General features: G+C 39.0%; 1 protein-coding gene across 28 annotated transcripts in view; it reads left to right on the top strand.

Annotated features, from left to right (window-relative positions):
* The window catches only part of EPB41 (erythrocyte membrane protein band 4.1), a 199,556-nt gene that overhangs the window by 175,042 nt on the left and 3,242 nt on the right, over positions 1 to 21,272 (top strand). For 15 of the 28 annotated variants that reach the window (XM_074305574.1, XM_074305569.1, XM_074305575.1 and 12 more), the window contains 5 exons: positions 4,980 to 5,438; positions 6,655 to 6,783; positions 11,063 to 11,164; positions 14,551 to 14,640; positions 19,846 to 19,949. In XM_074305574.1, coding sequence (XP_074161675.1) covers positions 4,980 to 5,438; positions 6,655 to 6,783; positions 11,063 to 11,164; positions 14,551 to 14,640; positions 19,846 to 19,944 — 879 coding nt within the window. In that variant the 3' untranslated portion in view covers positions 19,945 to 19,949. The remainder of the gene's footprint in view (positions 1 to 4,979; positions 5,439 to 6,654; positions 6,784 to 11,062; positions 11,165 to 14,550; positions 14,641 to 19,845; positions 19,950 to 21,272) is intronic. The other 13 variants (XM_074305573.1, XM_074305571.1, XM_074305572.1 and 10 more) reach the window with 7 other exon arrangements.

Raw genomic sequence — 21,272 nt, 5'->3', positions numbered from 1 at the left:
TTCTCCAGGCCTTTCTGAAATCATTCTGCTGGTCATTTCTTACAGAACAATAATATTCCATAATATTCATATACCACAATTTATTCAGCCATTCTCCAATTGATGGGCATCCACTCAGTTTCCAGTTTCTGGCCACCACAAAGAGGGCTGCCAGAAACATTCTTGCACATACAAGTCCCTTTCCGTTCTTTAAGATCTCTTTGGGATATAAGCCCAGTAGTGACAGTGCTGGATCAAAGGGTTGCACAGTTTGATAACTTTTTTAAAAATTTTTATTTATTTATAATTTTTTTCACAGTATATATGCATGAGTAATTTTTTTTAAACATTATCCCTTGTATTCATTTTTCCAAATTATCCCCTCCCTCCCTCTACTCCCTCCCCTTGATGACAGGCAATCCTATACATTTTACATGTGTTACAGTATAACCTAGATACAATATATGTGTGTAAATACCATTTTCTTGTTGCACATTAATTATTAGCTTCCGAAGGTATAAGTAACCTGGGTAGATAGACAGTAGTGCTAACAATTTACATTCACTTCCCAGTGTTCCTTCTCTGGGTGTAGTTGTTTCTGTCCATCATTGATCAACTGGAAGTGAGTTGGATCTTCTTTATGTTGAAGATATCCACTTCCATCAGAATACATCTTCATACACCATTGAAGTGTACAGCGATCTTCTGGTTCTGTTCATTTCACTCAGAATCAGTTGATGTAAGTCTCTCCAAGCCTCTCTGTATTCCTCCTGTTGGTTATTTCTTACAGAACAATGATATTTCATAACCTTCATATACCATAATTTACCCAACCATTCTCCAATTGATGGGCATCCATTGATCGTCCAGTTACTAGCCACTACGAAAAGAGCTGCCACAAACATTTTGGCACATACAGGTCCCTTTCCCTTCTTTAGTATTTCCTTGGGATATAAGCCCAATAGCAGCAATGCTGGATCAAAGGGTATGCACAGTTTGATAACTTTTTGAGCATAGTTCCAAATTGCTCTCCAGAATGGCTGGATGTATTCACAATTCTACCAACAATGTATCAGTGTCCCAGTAGAAAAGTAGTTTGTTAAGAAAATTCTCCATCTTTGATATCACTATTTCTTTTTTTTTTTTTCTTTTCATCCCAACATTAAGTATGAGTAGCTAGATAAAGATGCTACACTAAAAGCTCCCTTGGCAGTTGAGTCATAACCACTGCGTACCTCTTTGTCCCAGATATTAATAAATTTAAGACCAAAATGTGATGAAAACAAGCTTTATTCAGCCAGGGAAAGATATTGCCTTTCTCTTTCCACTTACGGGTAAGATTGGTCTTTCAAGGTGGCTAATGTGTGGTAGAAAAGAAAGACCTAGGGAAAATGTGTCTTTCTTCAGCCTTTCTGGATAAAGCTTCTCTAGAATACTTCTCAAGTAAGACATCTGAGCATGAATATCTCTACTTTGACAAGCCTTTGACATATGTAAATCTTTAATTTCAAAAATAGCCTGAAAAGAAAGAGAAGATCGGGTTTGCTTTTGATGGAGCTACAGCAAAACTCCAGTAAAACGCCCACATCCTGCTATTAATGCTATCTAGAGTTCAGTAAACCAATGGAAAGGTAATTTAGAACTGTAAAGGCATATATATGGGTTATGGTCTTAAGACATAAAGTATAATTTTTAAAGTAAATTTAATAAAATGCCTCTATAAAAAAGCCATACTTTGGTTCCCTTCCTATTTCCTCTACTAAGAAACAACCACCACCCTTCCCCCTCCTTGCCTACACCCCTGCCTCCCACTACCAAAAAAAGTACAGCACAAAAGTACTTAATCATACTGGTTAAGGGACATTCTAGTATAAGTAGACTTTTCCTTTGTAAGTATAGCAGTAACAATTAACTTGGTAATCTTAATGCTTTCTACTTTTAATTTTCTTAATCATCTAGAATTTTTATGAGATTGAGGATTTCATTCAATTAACCCATTTTTATGATATGTTATAAAATATTTTCCTCAATATCCCTTTTATCTATTTTATAGTACTGTGGATAAGCAACAGTTTCTCCAGTGGCAACAAAGTTCTTCTTATAAGTCTTCCTTAAGAATCAGCAACTACAAAGGTCCTCAAACTGCTTGCTTTTTATCCCTTGCCAATAAACCTTAATCATGTTATCTATCACATTAATTTTTATATCCACCTCATTGTCACATGTCAGTGATTCAGATGTTGACAATATAGGCTTCTTTAGTCTTCCTTGAGACTCTAATATAATATGTACTGATATATAGTGTCTTTTATCATGTCACCTGTTGAACCTGGTTAAACTATCAGGATAGCCTTATTGATTAATCTTGTGTCATGGAAGCTTTGTTTCAGTTATCTTTCTGATCCCTAGTAGAAAATGTCAGTTATTAGGAGAGATTATCCTTAGATGAGAGTTTTAGATATCGTTTGTATTCCCTAACAAATATTATTTCAAATAGAAACTAGTTTGGATACTTGCTGGATTTTTTTGAGGTAGTGGCAAAGAGAAAGCTCTTCTGTTCTTCTCAGACTTGTTATTTGCATCTTAGTTATCTTATCTCTAGTCCTTTCCTTCTCACACATTCTTTGATTCTCTATTTCTTAGAGTTACTTGAGAAACAAAATGTTCAGCTGGACAAAAAATGATTCTGTCAGTTCTTATGTTCTCATGTCCTTTCTTAGTCATGCCTATTCTGTATAGAGTAGTTCAAGACTAAAGCAGTAGTTCTCAAAGTAACCAAACTGATCCTATACCAACTTTCAAAGTCTTTACTATGGTTACCACATTTATCTTTGGTTCTCTCTACAAGTTAAAAAAAATATGTTGATATGAATGTTTATACATAAACAAAAAGTACATAGACATAATATTTAGAAAAAATATTTCAGTACCCTAAATGATATTTCACTCCCAGTTGTCACCTTGATAAGACTGTCACCTGTCTTTCACTATTCAGGTTAGTATTAATTTAGTTCATTTTTTAAAAATAGACTTATTTGCCTGGAATATTTTAGCTATATAAACAGAATCATTTCCTATTTAACAAAACATCATAATAATGCATAAAAACTCTCATGTTGATCTATATAGAAAGATGACATGTACATTCAAGAATGTTGACCCTGATGTACAGCTTTGTTAGGACTTTATTCTCAGCAATTCTGTTTCTTAAGTGGGTCTATATCAGACTGTCTTAATTATCAAGAAAAGAATGGAAAAAAGAAAAGAAAAGAATGGAGAAGGGACGAAGAAGTCAAACTTCACAGCTCCTGATTTCATCCCCTCTCTCAAATCTATCTTTTATGTCTTTTACATTCTTGGCCAATGCAAGGCCTAAATGATTAAGTATAAGGTTTCTAGACATGATTTAAGAATGACATTCTAGATGGTGTAATGGATATAGCAATGACCCCTGAACTCAGGAGGACCTAAGGACCTGAGTTCAAATCTGGCCTCAGACATTTAACACGTCCTAGCTGTGTGACCCTGGGCAAGTCACTTAACCCCAATTGCCTTATTAAAAAGAGAAGAAAAAGAATGACATTCCTAGGTTATAAGCATCTTTTTTTTTTAATTTCAGAAAGCTACTGTTCAGGCTTATTGTCACATTTTAATGAGAAAACATTTTTTTTAATTGCCATATTCACATCTTGGTGATTGAAGTAAAATGTTAAATTGTTTTCTAAACATAAATCCTTTAGCTGAGCTGTTTTTTTTTTTTAACAGTTTTTAAAGATAGTCACTTTAGTCTTAAGTTCATGAGTCATGTGAGCTGTGCTAAAAAGATTCTTCCCAAACTAGTTTACAGACATCATATAATGTAGGACGCTTTTTCAGAATGTTGCCAATAAACCAGTGCTAGCTGACTCTGATGTTGTTTGACTTCCTTAAGATTGCTCATTGCTCAGATGTTCAATCCTGCTTTTTTTTTTTTTTTTTGCTTAGGTCACTTGTGTCTCTTTCTCCTAGCCAATTCTTTCCATTTCTGTCACCTTCTTTGGAATTTTAGGATTAGCTAGATTACTCTCTACTGCTGCAGAAAATATTGATACAGCATTACTTTATTCTTTTATGACAAGATATTTAGCCATTAGCTTAAGAGTAAACCATGATTCTTGGTCCCTAAGGTACTCTATTTCTTGGAAATATTACATAGTTTGTCTGTCAGGTAGTAGTTTTTCCCTGATGTTGGATCACTTGAAATCATATTTTTTTGCCCATCTCCAGAAAAGCTTCTTTAGTCAGTTTTCTTAAAAATAAAATGAAAAAAGCCATTTGAGCATTGATATTGAAATTGATGTAATGACATTGATTGCAATTGATCAGTGCTTGGGCATCCATATATTAATACAGCTTCTCTGATGTTGGCAGGTAAAGTGAAATCTAGATCATAAGCCTGATATTGCAATCAGGAACTATTACAGTAGTCACTCAACTTTTAATATGGTGAATCAGGCTTAAGTGATGAAACCCATTTTTCATCTAAATAATCATTCTGAAGTATATTTATGAATTCCTTAATGAGATGGAGCCTCCCCAGATCCTTCCTGGGCAATGAATGTTTAGGAATGGCAAATTGATTTTTCCAGGCACTAAAAAATTTATGTAGGAAAACCCAGAGAGTGCTTGTACCAGATAAGACATATCCCTCAAATTCTTCACACTAATTATGTCTAAGTCTATGTAGATACTCGACTGAAATTAGGATACAGCATCTTCCTAGTAGTTGAAATGACTGGCTGCATGGACCATCCCTAATAAGAGTTCTTGCTTCTGACAACTATGAAAGTTACAGGTTCTTGGCTTATGCCAATGTTATTGTTATTTCACACTTAAAAATCCACAAGAATAGCAACAGACTTGGTCTTCCTTTAAGATCATCTGCTTCTGTTAGCTCAAAGCATTTTAGCTTCATTCCTAATATTATCTTTTTGCCTTTGTGTATATTCATTCATTTGTAGACTATGAATGACATTCCCAAAGAGGAAGTGGATGCAGTGACAGAGAGACCAAACCTTGACTCTGAATGGGAGGGCCTTGAGCATTCAGTAGCTCATAGTGGGACCCAAATGACAACCCCATTGGAGTCTCCACAAAGCCATGACTTTGGTCCTGTCTCCGTAAATGGCAAGGACGTAGAAGACAAGGCACATAGGGCAACTGGTCTCCTTGGTACCAAGGAGATGCCTAGTTGTCTAAGTGGGGTATGTACAGATGTAGAAGAGGAAGCTGGGGCCTTAATACACTTGAAGTGCATGCTCTCAGAAACACCTGCTTCCTGTCAGCTGTACACTGGTGAAAAAGAGGCAGAGGGTAGTGAAGACCATGTTACACCAAATGAGCTACCTGGGAAGCAAAATGGATCATATCCTGACTTACGTGTGGGTTCAGGGTTCCCCACCCTCATTCGAAGTTTCCAGGTAGTAATGGTTTAAGCCAAATGCCTCTCTTTGGGAGAGGGCCAGAATTCTACCTGGGATGGTGATTTGGGAGCAGTTTATTTCTTGCTTTTCTGATTAAAGAACTCTAGAGTCTATCTCTGAGGAATTTACCCAGAAAAATTTTAAGGCAAGAATTGGTTTTTCTTCACTCAATTTGCAAAGCTCATCTAAATCAGCCCAGTCATGATCATTACACAGTCTGATAAGGGCTTTTTAAAAGGGCACTCTACCTTTCTTGGCTCAAATTCAGATTTATAAAGAAAGGTAAGATGATGAAATGTCTATGTTTTTTATAATTGTAATTGCTCACAAAGTCTAACCAGCTTTGTTGAAAAAGAATAGCTGATTCCTCATCAAGTTTATTTCAGGCCTAAGATAGAAATATATCTCAGTCATAAAATCTGACTGTATTTTGTTCTGTTATCCTCCACCACTCCCATCCCAGAGAGAAAGAGAAACTGGTTCTAGTGATCATTGGTACTAATCTTTTATGCTAAAGTAGATGACCATGTAACCTCCACATAATCAAGAGGCGCTTTCAGAGTGATTTACCAACTTGGGGAAGGTGAGCTGATTTGGCTAAGATGGCTTTCCATTCTTTCACTAATGTTTGTTCTTCTGATATTAATCAGCAGGTGGTGGTTTAACTGATTTTTCCTCTTTTCAGCTTTCCAAATACTGTTCCTTTTCAACAACTCAAAAGTGAACATCTGACATTGACTTGAAAAGAGTTAATGAATTCTAGGATCACTGTTGTTCATGCACCATTTGGGCTGAGGGGAGGAAATGTATGGCCAATTTTCTTGATTACAGTGGTCTAGTCTCAAGAAGGAAACCAAATAATTGCTATTTGGCAAACAGCTTTGTGTTTGAATTTTGCATCAGGAATTAATACAAAATGCTTTAAATCATTCATTTTAACTGTAAAGTTTTAAGGCTACTTTGTCTTTTCATTATGGATACACTGGTTACTGTAAAAATGGAATTCTTTACCATCCCTTATGATTTGGCCCTCTGTTAACCAAAAACTACTGAAGAACAATTTCTAAGTCCTGTGCAAACAACTTTTGGGATTCTAAATTGGATTTTTTTTTTGCTAAAGCCCTGAAACTTTGATCAGGTCAGTGTCAGAAGGTTAGGCAGCTATTTCCCTCAGAAAGGACATAAGTAATTTTGCTTTTCCACTGTTTTGTAGCCTCCCCTGGTGAAGACTCAAACAGTTACCATCTCGGATGTTACTAACACTGGAAAAAGTGAAATCCCAACCAAAGATGTTCCCATTGTTCACACTGAGACAAAGACCATCACTTATGAGGCCGCTCAGGTAAGATGCCATTTTTAAAAAAATCTAAATCTTCAGTTACTTATAATCGAATTCTTCTCCATATTTCAAGCAGGTGGCAATTATTTCTTGTTTTTGCTTTTTGTAGATTCAGAAGTGGGAAATTTTCCTTTCATTTATCAGCAATGTATTTACATTAGATGCAAAATACATAGATAGTATGATAACTAGGTTAGCAAATCTGGTTTGAAAATTTTTTTAAATGGGGTTGACTAGTTGACAATAGTGAGAATAGTGTCAAGGATGATTCAGGTAGACTGTGGAAGACTTTAAAGTTGAGGCAGAAAAATTTGAATTGGATAGAAAATAGAGAGTCACTGTAGTGTATAATAGGGGACTGATTACATAGTCAGTGTTTGTAAGTGAGAATGAAGGCAGAATAGCAAGGGTCTTCCAGGCACAAATAAGGTGATGAAGATTGCCCTAATGAGATGCTTTTTGAAGTAGTAAGGAAGAAGTGAATCAGTAACAAACTGCTGTTGAGTGAGAGGGATATGAAGGAGATGTGGAGAGACGAGCTGACCATTGAATTCAAGACTGTGAACCTGGAGGAATGGAGGTGCCATTGGGGAATTAGGAAAAGTGTGCTACCAAAGTCCATTTCAGACATGTCTCTCACTACCATAATATACTATGCAAGCTCATCCGAGCTGGGAAGAGCTGCTACAAGGGATCTTTGAGAAGAAGGAAGCAAATTCTTTAAAAGTCTGTTAGTCCTTATTTTACTTCCTTTAAATGGGATTGTTATCCTTGGAACTAATAGATGACTTGCAGGTATTGCTTGGTGAGGCATTAGAAAAAGGATCAAGGAAAGGAGGCTGCTACCTGTGGGACAGGTATAGATAGGAAAGAAATCAGAACATAAATCACTCCCACTTCTCCTCTTTGGAGGGACATAAGAAGAAGGTGAGGGAACATGGAGGGGGGAACTTGTAAGCTGATTAAGAGGACTCTGCCTCAGACTTTCATCTCCCTGGCCAAGGGATACTTCATGCCCAAGCATTCAGGAGCTGTTTTAGTGTTAGGGATATAGACACAATGAAAAGCAGTCTTGCTCTCATAGAATTTGCACTTCTTACTGGGGGGTGGGATACAGTATATAAACAGATAAGTATGTAGGTGATAAATGTACTAGGGAGAGAACAGAGAAAGTTTTGTTTTTTTTTTTTTTTACTGAAAGTGTGGCCTGAAGTGAGTCTGGAATGAAGCAGAAATGCAGAAAAGAGTATTGTAGGAACATTATGAGAAGCAGCAGCTGGAGGACCAACACAGACTAAAGCAAATAGATAGAACAATTTGGCTGGAATATAAAGCACGTGAAAAGGATTGAATCTCTTTCTTCAGAGGCACTACAGGCCATCCCACATACACACCCCAAGTACCCAGGTTCACGATCATGAATTGATGTTCAGTTCTTCTCTGCTTCAGCCTTTTCTACCTCTAATCCATTGATAACTCTTTTCAGCCTTTTTCACAGGTCATCATGGACTAATTTCTGCACTACTTCCAAAACCATCATTTAAGTTAAAAGCTTAGAAATGTAGGCTAACTTAACTTGTGAAGGCTGTACATACCAAGCTAAGGCATGAGTATTTTATTCCTGAAAACAGTGGCAGAAGGGAATCACTGAAAATACTTTAGGAGGGGAATGATGTGGTAAGAGTTGGGGTAAAGGAAGATTATTTTGGTAGATGTATGGACAGGTTAGGCCTGCTTAGGAGGCTCTGGTCATATTCCACTTGAGGAATGGTGAGGACCTGAAATAGCATGGTAACTAAGGAGAGGGATGTGAGATGGTGATGGAAGTAGAACTGCTAAAACTTGACACTGATTGAATATGGGCAAGAATGAAATCTGACTTCAAGACTGAGCCTTGATGACTAAAAAGATTGTGACGTCCTCAACAGAAAGCTCAAAATTTGGAGGAAGAATGGATTGGGGAAGAAAAGGATGAGTTTCACAAGCAAAATGTTTTGTTTCAGGAAAATATTAGGGGACTGTCACACAACTACTCTATGCCTCTGTGGCTGGCTGAGACCAGGAGTCCCAGAGCAGCAGACTGGGATCCAAGAAGGTTGGCAGCCTTGGAGTTGGGCTTGTTCCTGCCTCTTCCTCCCCTCCACATCCAGTCAGTTGCCTGGTTTTATTGATTCCATCTCCCCAGCACCTCTTACAATCATTCCTTTCTCCATTCATAGTGTTACCAGCATCATTCAGGCCCTCATCACAGCTCATCTAGACTATTGCAGCAGCTTCTTTCTGTCTCAGGGCCCTTACTCTCTAGACCATTCTCCATGTAAATGCTAAAGCACGGGTTTGATCATGTCCCTCTTCTATGCTGGAGTTCCACCTTGGATATGTACTAGCTTTGAGATCCTGAACAAGTCACTTAACCTCTGCCAATTTTCTCAGATGATCATCTTGTAATGAGGAAGAGGCTAGACTTGGGAACACTCAGGTCCCTTTGGGCTTTAAAACTATCATCATATTCTCTTATTTCTAGGATCAACTCCTTTATCATTTAAAATTCTCCACAGCCTGGCTCCAACCCTCCTTCTTAGGAGTATGATTACTTGGAATAGTCTTGAATACAGCTGAAATAGCTTTCTCTTGTTCTTTATGTACCACATTCTCTCTCCCATTTCTGAACCTGCATGTTCAGGTTGTGCTCTTTCTTCACCTCTGCCTCTTAGAATCTCTAGTTTCTTTCAGTGCTCAGTCCTAATGTCCTCTTCCTCCCAAACTACATCATATTTATTTTGTATATATGAATTGTAAATGTATATTTATTTGCAGATACAAATGAGATAATTATTATAAAGTTCTTACACAGTTGCCTGGCACATAGTAGGTGCCATGTAAATGTTACTGGTATTTTTTGCATGCATAGTGTCTCACCCACACAACACAAGTTACTAGAGCACAGGGGTGGCTTAATTTTTTCTGTAATCTGGCACATGAGTTTTAAATAAATGCTTGCCTATTGATTCATTGCTCTATGAGGTACATCTTTGGACTGGTTGCAACAACCATCCTTACTTATCATCCAATCCTTTGTCTCCCTTTCTGCTGTTTCCCAGCATTCCCACTGCAGAGGGGGATTAGTCTGCAGAGTCATTCCCTCCCCTGTTCAGGGGCATTACTGTCAGCCCTCCCTTTCTAAAGGAGAATATTAGGGGTGTTCCTTCCAGATATCCCCAATACAGGGAATGAACCACAGACAAAGTCAAAACTGAACAGAGCCCAGTGACTGCCTAGAATCATAGAATATCATCACTAGGAGAGTTTGAAACATTGAATCCAAATCATACTTGAAAAACAAACCTCCTACAGCACATCCCATGAGGGGGGTGGGTGGGAATGGGAGTGGGCAGCCCCCTTGGTGCAGTTGCTAGAGCTGGGAAGATCCAACCTGCTGCTCCTGGTTCTGTCCTTGGAGCCTAATTCCTATTCCCATATTTAACCTGTCATGTCCTCACCTTTCTGTTCCTCTCCTTTTTTTTTTTTTTTTTCCTTTCCCTTCCTCCATCTTCCCCTCTCTTTCTTTATTCCTCACCTCATCTTCTAGGCTATTCTGTAATCTATGAGTAATTCAGTTGGGAAACAAAGAAAAGTTGAAAACATCCCCTCCCTTCAAGGAACTTATATTCTAATGAGGAAGATGACATGTACATGAAAGATCCCTCTAGATGAAAGGGTAGTTTCAGAGTTACTTGCTTTCATCATCATAAAAAGGTTAATAAAAAAGATGACTTGTCAACTCTTATCCTTTAAGTGAATTGGTTGAATTTTTTCTTGTTTCATGGTTAGAAACTTTGTTAATAAAGATAGAAACAATGTAATGTGTAGAAATGTGTTCTAAGATGTGGGTCCCTTCTACTGATCTTCCATTAGATGTCTTTCTCTATTTCCAGTTCATGTGAGATGTGGTTTTCTGCCTTTCTCAGGATAGTCCCATGCCCATGCAACGAGGCCATGGGACTCCAGTAATATTGGCTCTGCCATCAGCCAGGGTCACATTCCAGTCTACTGTTTAGAGGTCTGTACCTTAGATTGCCACTGCCTCCTTAGCCACAGAGGGGAACCAAACCTTTCCTTATTCGGACTGTCAGAGGGACTGATAGTCAAAGATTCACTCTGTAGGACATAGGTTATTATTTTAAAATGTGCAACTGAGCCAAGGAAGTGGCAGATTCTGTATCCTTAACCCGTCATCTTACCCAGTAAGATGCTTAATGTTGATATATGACTCTCCCTGCAGACCGATGAAGGCAATGGTGACTTAGACCCTGGTGTCCTGCTGACGGCTCAGACCATTACATCAGAGACCACAAGTAGCACCACCACAACTCAGATTACTAAGGTAACATACTGTTGTAGAAAGGGAGGTTGGTAGGTGCTGGAGCACTGAATTGACTACTTTCTTCCCCCAAATACTTTGGCCCTGGCAAAGATATAGAGCTCCAACTTGTCTCCCAAGCAGAATTATTCCCAAGTCTCTTGACTTCCTGCCTGGAAGTTGAATACTAATCTCCATAATGGCAGACTAAGTGCCCTATGAGGAAAGGGATGAAACACTGAAAGATCCCTTCCTAATAGTCCTGAGGAGACAATGTGATACAAAGTTGTTTTAAGTGTTAGATATATTAAAAACAAATAAACAGACAGACAAAAAAAAAAAAACAAAAAAAACAAACAGCAATATGTTCAAGTCCCTTCTATAAAGCTTATTTTGAGATGATGTTATGAGAAGATAACATCTTCTCTTGGTCTGTTTTTTTAGCTGTGAAATGGGGTATTACTAATTTCATTATTTACCCTACTCATTGGTTATGAGAAAAGCTTTTTATTAGCTAGAAAGAACTATCAATATCAAATATTTATTAATTGTTGCACTAGTATCCCTGACACTAGGGATACAGGTTCAAAGAATGAAACAATTCCTACACAAAATGAATGTATATTTTAATAGAAAGGGACGTGTGTGTGTGTGAGATAAATACAAAGTCAAATATGTATCCACACACAAAGTAGTTAAATATAAGGAAGTTTAAGAAGAGGGAGGTTACTAGCAATTGGTGGATCAGAAAAAGCTCTATGAAGATGATGGTTCCTATGCTGAATATTAAATGAAGAGAAGTCCCCAGTGCCATAAAGTTTAATTAGAAAGTGTCCTGCAGACATGAGGGATGACTGGGCCTGTGGTGAGAGAGGAACTGAGGAAAGGCAGTTTGGCTGGATCTCAGTGGGAGGATGGGGGGAGGGGGAGGAGTGGTAATGTCATGTGAGGGTCCAGAATGATGTGGGGCTTCAAAAATTAAACAATAGTTATATTCTTAGCCACTAGAGTAAACTGAGAAGGGGAGTCACATAGCCAGGGCTTCACTGAAGAAAAATGACCTTGGCAGCAGGTTACAGAATAGAGTGGAATGGGAAAGACACTTGCAGCAGGAGGCAAGAGGACCTAAGTTCAGATGTTGGCTCTGTGAGCAGAGTGAAGGGTTGAAGTGAGAGATTTTGTCTGAGGTAGAAATGGCATCTTAGCAGAGGATGGAATGATCAAGAGACTGGGAAGGGTGCAGAAGATGAGGAACCTGAAACTGAAAGAATAGTGGAGCCCGTCAGAAATAGGAAGGTCAGGAAGAGGGAGCTCTTAACATTCTTTGACCATTTTAAAGTTACCGATTTGTTGAATTCCCAATGGCTTCATTGTGGACTAGCTGGCAAAAGCAGTGTCTGAGGCATCGTAGCGTAAACAAAGGAGTACTGAAATGAGGGAGCTGGAAGCCACAGGTCTTTGTCCTAGTAGTGTGACTTGATCTTGATCAGTTTGTTACCCTGGAGACCCCAGTTTTCTTAATATAATATATTCAGAGGAATTAGATAATGGTGAGTTGGAAGGAACCATTCACATCACTGAGTTAACAACAGGGGAAATGTGAAGTAGAAATCTCATTACTAGGGCCTTTTGAAGATGGAGGTGGGAATTCTGTGGGAAATTCAAAATCATAAAACCATTTTAAAGATATTTCCCTGACTGGGACCACCACTTGTACTTAAATTCTACAAGTGGCAAAGAAAATAGGGTAGAGATACCTTCTTTGATCTCTATCTCAGGAGAGGCAATCCTGGAACTCCCCTCCCATAACCATCAGCTGAATTCAGGCCCTCCTCCCATTTTGCCTGGATTCTTCCCATAGTCTTCTAAGTGGTCTTCCTGTTTTAAGTCTCTTCCCCATTCTAGTCTATTCTACAACATGCTGCCAAGAGTGGGAGTCTATTTTGGCAAGCCAGGCTTCCAGAAACATGTTTATTAAGGTAGGAATGCCTCGCCCTGTGTTTCTTAGGCAAGATAGTGCAAGGAAAAGCCTGCATAGTTGTATTGTGTTCACTTTCAGCTGTGGGGAGGTGGGGTGCCTGAGAAGGGCATTGCTTCCCCCATCAAGGTGACTCCTCAGAGGGCCTCCACTGTGTTCTGTGGAACTGTGTTTCCCCCCAGGTCAGAAAGGTCCTTGCTTCTATTTGTACCCCTCCGTTCCAATAGGATTTGGCCCTGGGCTTAATGAATGTTTTTCATTAATGCATTTACCCAGTGTTCAGCTCTCTGGCATTACACTTGGTTGAGAGGCTGGACTCTATCACTTACCCAGGTTGGGCTTTAGTTGCTTAAGGACTTTGAGCTTCAGTTTTGTCATCTGTGAACTGGAAATGATCCTACTTGTCTACAGTCTTGTGCTGCCTGCCTCACAAGATTGATATAAATATGAACCATCAATTTCTTTTCCTGCCCCTCTAAACTCAAACCAAAGTATGTAGAAAGAGCAAAGAATTGGATCTAGAGTCAAAAAGAGGACCTGAGTTCAAATCCTGCTTCAAATACTTACTAGATGTGTGACCCTGAACAAATCACATCATTTACTTTTCCTCATCTGTAAAATGAAGATAATAAAAATTCCTGCCTTTGAGGGTTGGTAAAACCAGATAATGGCTATAAAGCAGTTTTTAAGCCTTAAAGCATTAGTGATCATCCTGATTCTCAGGCCAGCTCTCCAGCTGCCATGATATGCTGCCTCTCCAGGGAAGGCAGCTGAGCCCCAGAGAGGAAAGTGATTGAGGTTCCAGGGTTCTGACTCCAAGGTCAGTGCTCTTTCCCCTCTTTTTCTTGCCCCTTCTATGGTAACTTTCCTTAATCAATGAAATGGAAAAAAAGAACAGGAATAAAGAAAGGAAAAGGATTTTTGTATTGTAGACTTCAGGCATCCAAGGAGATTTAGTTCCAATCATTGTAACAGATCCAAACAAGATCTTGGAGAAAAGGATGAAAATAGAGATCCAATTGTTAAGCAGCAGCTGATTAAAAGTCTCTCTCTCTCTCTCTCTCTCTCTCTCTCTCTCTCTCTCTCTCTCTCTCTCTCTCTCTCTCCCTCTCTCTCCTCTCTCCTCTCTCTCCCCCTCTCTCTCTCTCTCTCCTCTCTTCTCTCTTCTCTCTTCTCTCTTCTCTCCTCTCTCCTCTCTCCTCTCTCCTCTCTCCTCTCTCTTCTCTCTTCTCTCTTCTCTCTTCTCTCTTCTCTCTTCTCTCTTCTCTCTTCTCTCTTCTCTCTTCTCTCTTCTCTCTTCTCTCTTCTCTCTTCTCTCTTCTCTCTCTCTCTCTCTCTCTCTCTCTCTCTCTCTCTCTCTCTCTCTCTCTCTCTCTCTCTCTCTCTCTCTCAGCTTTGAAAGTCCCTAATAACCATATCCCTTTAATTGTAGACCGTAAAAGGTGGGATCTCAGAGACCCGGATTGAAAAAAGAATTGTGATCACAGGAGATGCCGACATTGATCATGATCAGGTAGGAGAGGTAATGGATTAGTGAAGCCCCAGTTAGGGATCAATCAGTAAACATTTATTGAAGCATGTACTATGTTCAGGCCACTTTGCTGAACTCTACAAAAAGAAAGAAAAAGTGACAAAGACTGTCCCTCCCTGTGGGGAGTTCACAATCTGATACCATCTTTATTGAGTGTCTACTTTGTACCCAGCCACAGCTCTGGGTATTAAGGGATGCAAGAGTAGAAGATCTAGGCCCTGTTCTAAAGGACTCATGGAACTGAGCATCTTCCCCTACCCTAATGTCTGTCACTAATTAATTGATGAAAGGACATTAGGCAGAACAAGCTAAAGGAAGAAGATTTAGCTCCATACTACTTATATACACTCAGTAGGGTAGAAAGTCAGCACTCAGGAAGTTAGCCCTGCTGCTGTTTGGTAAGGTGATATCATGGGAAGTGGCTTGTATTTATTGACATGTGTGCACATGAGACATAATGAGCATGGTATGGTGGGGAAAGCACTGGGAGGCCTGGGGAGGATTCTGGGCTTGCCTTAACTCACTGTGTCTTTGGGGTCCCTTCCAGCTCTGACATGTGATTTGCTTGTTTTGGTGAATCAGAGACTAAAAGGTCAGACTTATATTCTTGATTATTAACTAGCTGTGAAGCCTAGAGAGAAAGAGGGTGGAGAAACTGCATGTTTGTGCCTCTGGTATCATCAACAACATTGCCGAATCTAATTCCACCTCTTTCTTTTCTTAGGAATACAGATAATTTTTCAACTAAAAAGTAGAAACAAACAAACCCAAAAAAAAAAAAAAAAAAAAAAAAAAAACCAACCCCAATCCTGCACTGCTGGGCTGGAGTCAGATTTGAAATATAAAGCTGAGGACATATAATAGAAAGGGCCCAGAAACTAGGGTGGCAGAGCAAGGGAGAGGATATAAGTCTAGCCCCCAAGGAATCTTTAACTATCCCACTATTCTTCCTCTTTTAATCAATGGGAAGCAGCAGCCCAGTCGGGGAATCTGGGACTGGTCAGACCACTGGTCCTCTAGACCTCTGATTGTTAGGAAATGTTTTATATGAAACCAAAATTGACTTCCCCATATTCTGCCTACCGGCCCTGGGCTCAGCCAAATAAAGCCAACCTTCCTTCTGCAGATAGCTCTAAGTCTTGTGGAGAAAGCAGCCTTTCCCCAGACCCCACCACATTTCTGCTCCACATTGAACTGCTCCATTTGCCCCAGTTAATCTTCATAGAATGTGGTTTTAAGAATTTTTGAGCATCCTGATGATCCTATTCCTAATACCTTCCAGCTTTTGGGTCTATTTCCTCAAATCTGGTGCCTAGAACTGGACATTGTGTTCGGCTATATCTATTCTTTGTCCAATCCTGTGCTCGTACTAATGCCACAGAATATCAATAAGCAATTTCTGATTCTTCTTCATACTGGTTCTTTCCCTCTGTTGATTATTTTCTTTTTATTTTGTGTGTGTGTGTGTGTGTGTGTGTGTGTGTGTATGTGTTTTGTGGGTATATAGTGTTTGTAGTTGTCTTCTCCTCAAGGACAGGGACTGTCTTTTACCTTTTTTGTATCCCCCCATTACTTAGCACTCAGTAGGTGTTTGATAAATATTTACTGATTGACTGACTGACTAACAAAAAGCAGAAGATATGATCCTTGTCTCTCAAGCTGCTGAATTTAGTTGGGAAAACATCTATTTGTAGATGATTTCCAATGTATGTTTCTAGACTAAAACTCTTTTCACAGCACTAGTTCCCCACATTACAAAATTTTGCCTGGATGTCTGCCTTGATCAGCATCTTAAATTCACCACAAACAAAATAGAACTTGTATTTTCCCCCAAATTGTTGTTTTTCCAAATCTATCTTGTTTCTGTTGAGATCACTCCCATTCTCCTCAAAGTCACTGGGTCAGCATCTAGGATTAATGACCCTCCTCCCCCTTGCCTCATCATTCAGATCAATGTCCTCTCCATTCTCAAGGCCGTGGTCCCAGGTCAGATCTTGGTCATCCTCTTCTTGGGTTGTCTAGTCATTAAGCACTTGCTTCCAGCCTCTTGTCCCCTTCCAACTCATCCTCCTCACACTGCTAGAATAATCTGGCAGGTTTGGCCCTGTGCCCCCTCTAGTCACAGACCTCACTAGTTTGCTATTGCTTATATATTGAACATTATCTCCCCAGCCCAGCACTTAAAGCTGTCTTCCACATGTCCCACAATCCAGCTACACAGGCCTTCTTGACATTTCCTCCACATAGCACTTTGTGCCTTTAAGTGGATTTTCTTCCATGTCCACAACTTTAGCTTCTCACCACCACTTTTTAGCCTCTTTGGTTTCCTTCAAGGTACTGCACATTCCCAATTGATAATGGGTCAAAGGATATGAACAGGCAGTTTTTTGATGAAGAATTCAAAACTATATACAATCAAATGAAAAATGCTCTAAATCATCATTGTTTGACAAATACAAAATAAAACTTTTTTGAACTACTATCTCACAATTATTAGATTGGATAAAATGATAGAAGGAGGAAATGACAAGTTTTGAAAAAGAAATGAAAAAAATTAGGAAACTAATATATTGTTGGTGAAACTTCAAACTGATTCAACCATTTTGTAGAGCAATCTGAAATTATGTCCAGAGCTGTAAAACCGTATGTACCCTTTGACCTAACAATACCACTATTAGGTCTCTTCCTCAAAGTAAGTGGGGAGAAAAGAACCTATATATTCTAAAATATTTAGAGCAGCTCTTTTTATGGTGACAAAGAATTGGAAATTAAGTAGATGCCCATCAATTGGAGAAGGCTAAATATATTGTGGCATATGATTGTGTGTGTGTGTATATATATATATATATATATATATATATATATATATATATATACATATATATATATATATATATATACATATATATATGTGTGTGTGTGTGTATAGTATATATGTGGTATATGGTTTTGAATAAAATACTGCTGTGCTATAAGAAATGATAATGAAGAATGAAAGAGTAGAAGCAAAAGAATGTTGTGTCTAGTTACATCAATAACACTCAAAGGGTTACTGTGAGTGACTAAACTAACCTGAGTAAGATGAACATTTGAATTACCTACAAAGAATTTATACAGGAAGATGCTATCTTCCTCTAGAAAAAGAAATGACATATGGAATTATGTACTGTATGGTTCCAATAAAGATCTATATGAAATGGTAGCCTTTTCTAATATGGAATTGGAGTGAAAGGAGGCAGATAATTTGGAACTCAAAATGTCACCCAAAAAAAGGAAATAAAAAAAATAAATAAAATGAAAAAAAGACTCATTTTAAATTCCTTCTTACACAGGAGGCCCATCTTGATCTTCCGTGACTGCTAGATAGGGCCTTTCTGTCTAAGATTACCTTCCACTTCCCTTTTCTCTATCTTGAATATAGCTAGTAAATTGATGTGGTCGTCCCCATTAGATCTTTTTTTTATCTTCTGCTTTTTATCTTTCCATACTTAGTCCAGTGGTGGTCATAGAGTAAACCCTTAAATGCTTATTGGTTTACTGTCCATAAGCTATTCCAGCCTTCAGCTTCATGCCTTTGTACCCACTCTTCATTTCTATGTCTTAGAACCTTAATCTTTCTTCCTGGGACAGCTCATAAACCACAAAGTCAGTCTTTTTGTTCCTCTTGTGAATGTTCTCTGCTTCCACCAAGTCACTTTGTTGTATTCTCTAGTAAAATGTAAACTCCTTGAGGACTAATGAAACTGTTTCTTCTACTTGTGTTCTTGCTTCCACCCTGTACTCCTGGAGCTTGCTCCCTTAAATCAACCCCTCTCTGTTCTCTCTTCCTTGACCTCTCTTTACCTGCTGCTCAGGTGTATGCTTGTGTCTAACTTCACTACAGCTCCCTGAGCTGAATCCTCATAACTTGGAACTCAAATTATCATAATGGCATCTAAAGTAATTTTCATACTTCCAGTCCATCTGTCTCTGTTTGTCCCTTCCTCACTTCTTGTTTCCCTCTCCCTCATTAAGCCTTCTTTTATATAGCTACTAAAACAATCTCACTAAAGTGAAAGTTTGACCATGTTACTTCCATAAAAATCTTCAGGGGCTCCCTGTTGCCTCAAGGATAAAACACAAGTTTCTTATGCTGGTCCCTATAATTTGCTTCCAAGCTACCTTTCTAGCCTTACTTGTTATTAGTACTTGTATTCTACATTTTTTTGCCCAAATGGACAATGGAGTGTTCTCTTTGTTTATTCCCTCTCCCACCTCCATTCCTTAATCAACCCCTTTCTGTTCTCTCTTCCTTGACCTCTCTTTACCTGCTGCCCAGGTGTATGCTTGTGTCTAACTTTACTACAGCTCCCTGAGCTGAATCCTCATAACTTGGAACCCAAATTATCATAATGGCATGTCTGGAATACTTTTAGAACCCCTAGCTGCTTTCAAGGCTTGACTTAGGTGTTGCTCCTGTAGAAAGTCTCTGTCCTTCTTTATTCCACCCCTTTTAAAATTTTCTCTCCTTTCTCACATTATCTTTTATTTGCTTCTTACCTCTTCTTCATATGGCCAGGCTCTTTCCCTTAGATTTCCTTCTTCTTATGTTTCCCTTCCCAGCCTCTTAATTTGACTTCATCAAGCTACTTCTGCTCTACAATTTTTTTCCATTTTGTTGCTTCACATGTCTGAGGAGGAAAAGCACTGTACAGGTCATCTATTCCAGTACATATCTGAGGAGGAATCACCTGTGCAGTGTTCCTAACACGTTAATGTCCAGTCTTGTCTTAAAAGCTCTTCAGGGATAGAGAGCTCAGCTGCTTCTTGTTCTAGCCTCTTCCACTTTTGAGCTGTTAGTTCAAGCTTCTTTTTTTTAGACTTAACACTTTCTGTAAATCCTTTCAGAAGCATCAGAAGCAAAGTGAGCTTTTCCTTCCCCCTCTTCCTCCAAAGCAACTAAATCTTGCCACTTATTACTGTCATCTAGCCAGGAGCTGGACTTTATCTCCTCTGACCTAATCAGGTTATATTAGCATCCTTGCTGCCCTAGACTTGTTAGGGCCTCAGGGTAGAAGAAGGGCTGCCATGTTGTAGTGCAGGCTCAGTAAGCATAAAGTTCATGAAAATCTCCAGATGCTCTTATAAATTCATTATCTTTCCTTGCAAATGAACTCAGATATACTTTTTAAAAATCACTTCAACTCTCTTTCATAGGTCCTTGTTCAGGCAATCAAAGAAGCCAAGGAGCAGCACCCCGACATGTCAGTGACCAAGGTTGTTGTCCATCAGGAGACCGAGATTGATGAGGAGTAACTCAGGTAAAAAGATGTTCCTAAGGGGTACTCACAATATCACTTAGGAAGACTGACCTTAACCTGTACCTCAGAGGGTGTATCACCACTGCCCAGCAAGGAAGAGCCAGCTGGTACCTCAGGAGGTGAAGAGAAAGATGAGTATGGATAAATGAAGTGAGAAATGGATAGGGAAGGGAGCCCTTGTATTTTTAACTCTAACTTTACAGAATCTCCTCTGCCCTCTTCTTCTTGAATAGGCAAAATGACTTGTCTCAGGAGACTAGGTTCCAACCCTGTTTGTAAACTGTGTTTGCTGTGTGACCTTGCAAAAATCATGAGCTTCTGATAAGTGTGATACTAGATATAAAGCCCTAATCTTAAAATGCTAGGGGAATTTGAACTGTTAGCATTATTCTCTGTAAAGTAGAGATAGTATTCAGCTGATTTTATTGGAGTTTTCTCTAAAGAACTATAGAAATTTGAGTTGAGGACTTTACAGACAAGATAAATGCTGCCCTTTTAGCTCTCTTTAAAGTTTTGGAGATTTTCATGAACTTTATGCCTACTGAGTCTGCACTACAACATGGCAGCCAAAGAAAGAAAGATAATCATGGACCCCATGATGAGGAACATGGTACCCAGATCAAGGAAGGTGACCAGATTGCCCTGGTCATACCATACCTGGTGACTTGTGTTCAATTCTGTCTCACATTTTAGTAAGAACATGAACAGTTTGGAGAGTATCTAGGAGAGGGTAATCATAGAAAGATCCGTTGAAGTAACTGAGGTCTGTTCAGGAATTGCAAGGGCTGTCACATGGAAGGGGGGCAAAGTTTGGTCTGTTGGCCCTGAGAGCAGAGCCACATTGTTGCTGTGGAAAAGCAGATTTAGGAAAGATGTCTTTATGGTGTGCCATAAAGGAAAGAAGAATGGGCTGCCTCAATATGCAGTAGGCTGATCTTCACTAAAGAGCTTACAAAGAAAACTGGAGCCTACTTTTTGAGTATGTTGTTCAGGGGTTCTTAGTCTTTTCTCTGTCACAGTTCCCTTTGGCAGTCAATGGACTCTATGGACACCCTCTTCTCAGAATAATGTCTTTAAATAATTGAAGGAAATACTAAATTTTAGTTGCAGGATAGTGAAAATAAAGATATTTTTCCTATCCAAGTTCATAGATCCCCTTGGGAACCAGGGACTCCAGATTAAGAACCATTAGACTAGATGACCTCTGAGTTCTGAGATTCTGTGATTTTTAGCTCCAAAATTTGCCACTTGTAACCTCATGTGCTTATATGTCAAAATCCAGCCAAGTGTAATAACCTGGTTTGACTTTCTCCCTATTCTCTC

Source organism: Sminthopsis crassicaudata, chromosome 3 (assembly GCF_048593235.1).
Source record: "Sminthopsis crassicaudata isolate SCR6 chromosome 3, ASM4859323v1, whole genome shotgun sequence".
NCBI classification, from domain to species: domain Eukaryota; kingdom Metazoa; phylum Chordata; class Mammalia; order Dasyuromorphia; family Dasyuridae; genus Sminthopsis; species Sminthopsis crassicaudata.
This window is presented reverse-complemented; position numbering and strand designations above follow the sequence as displayed.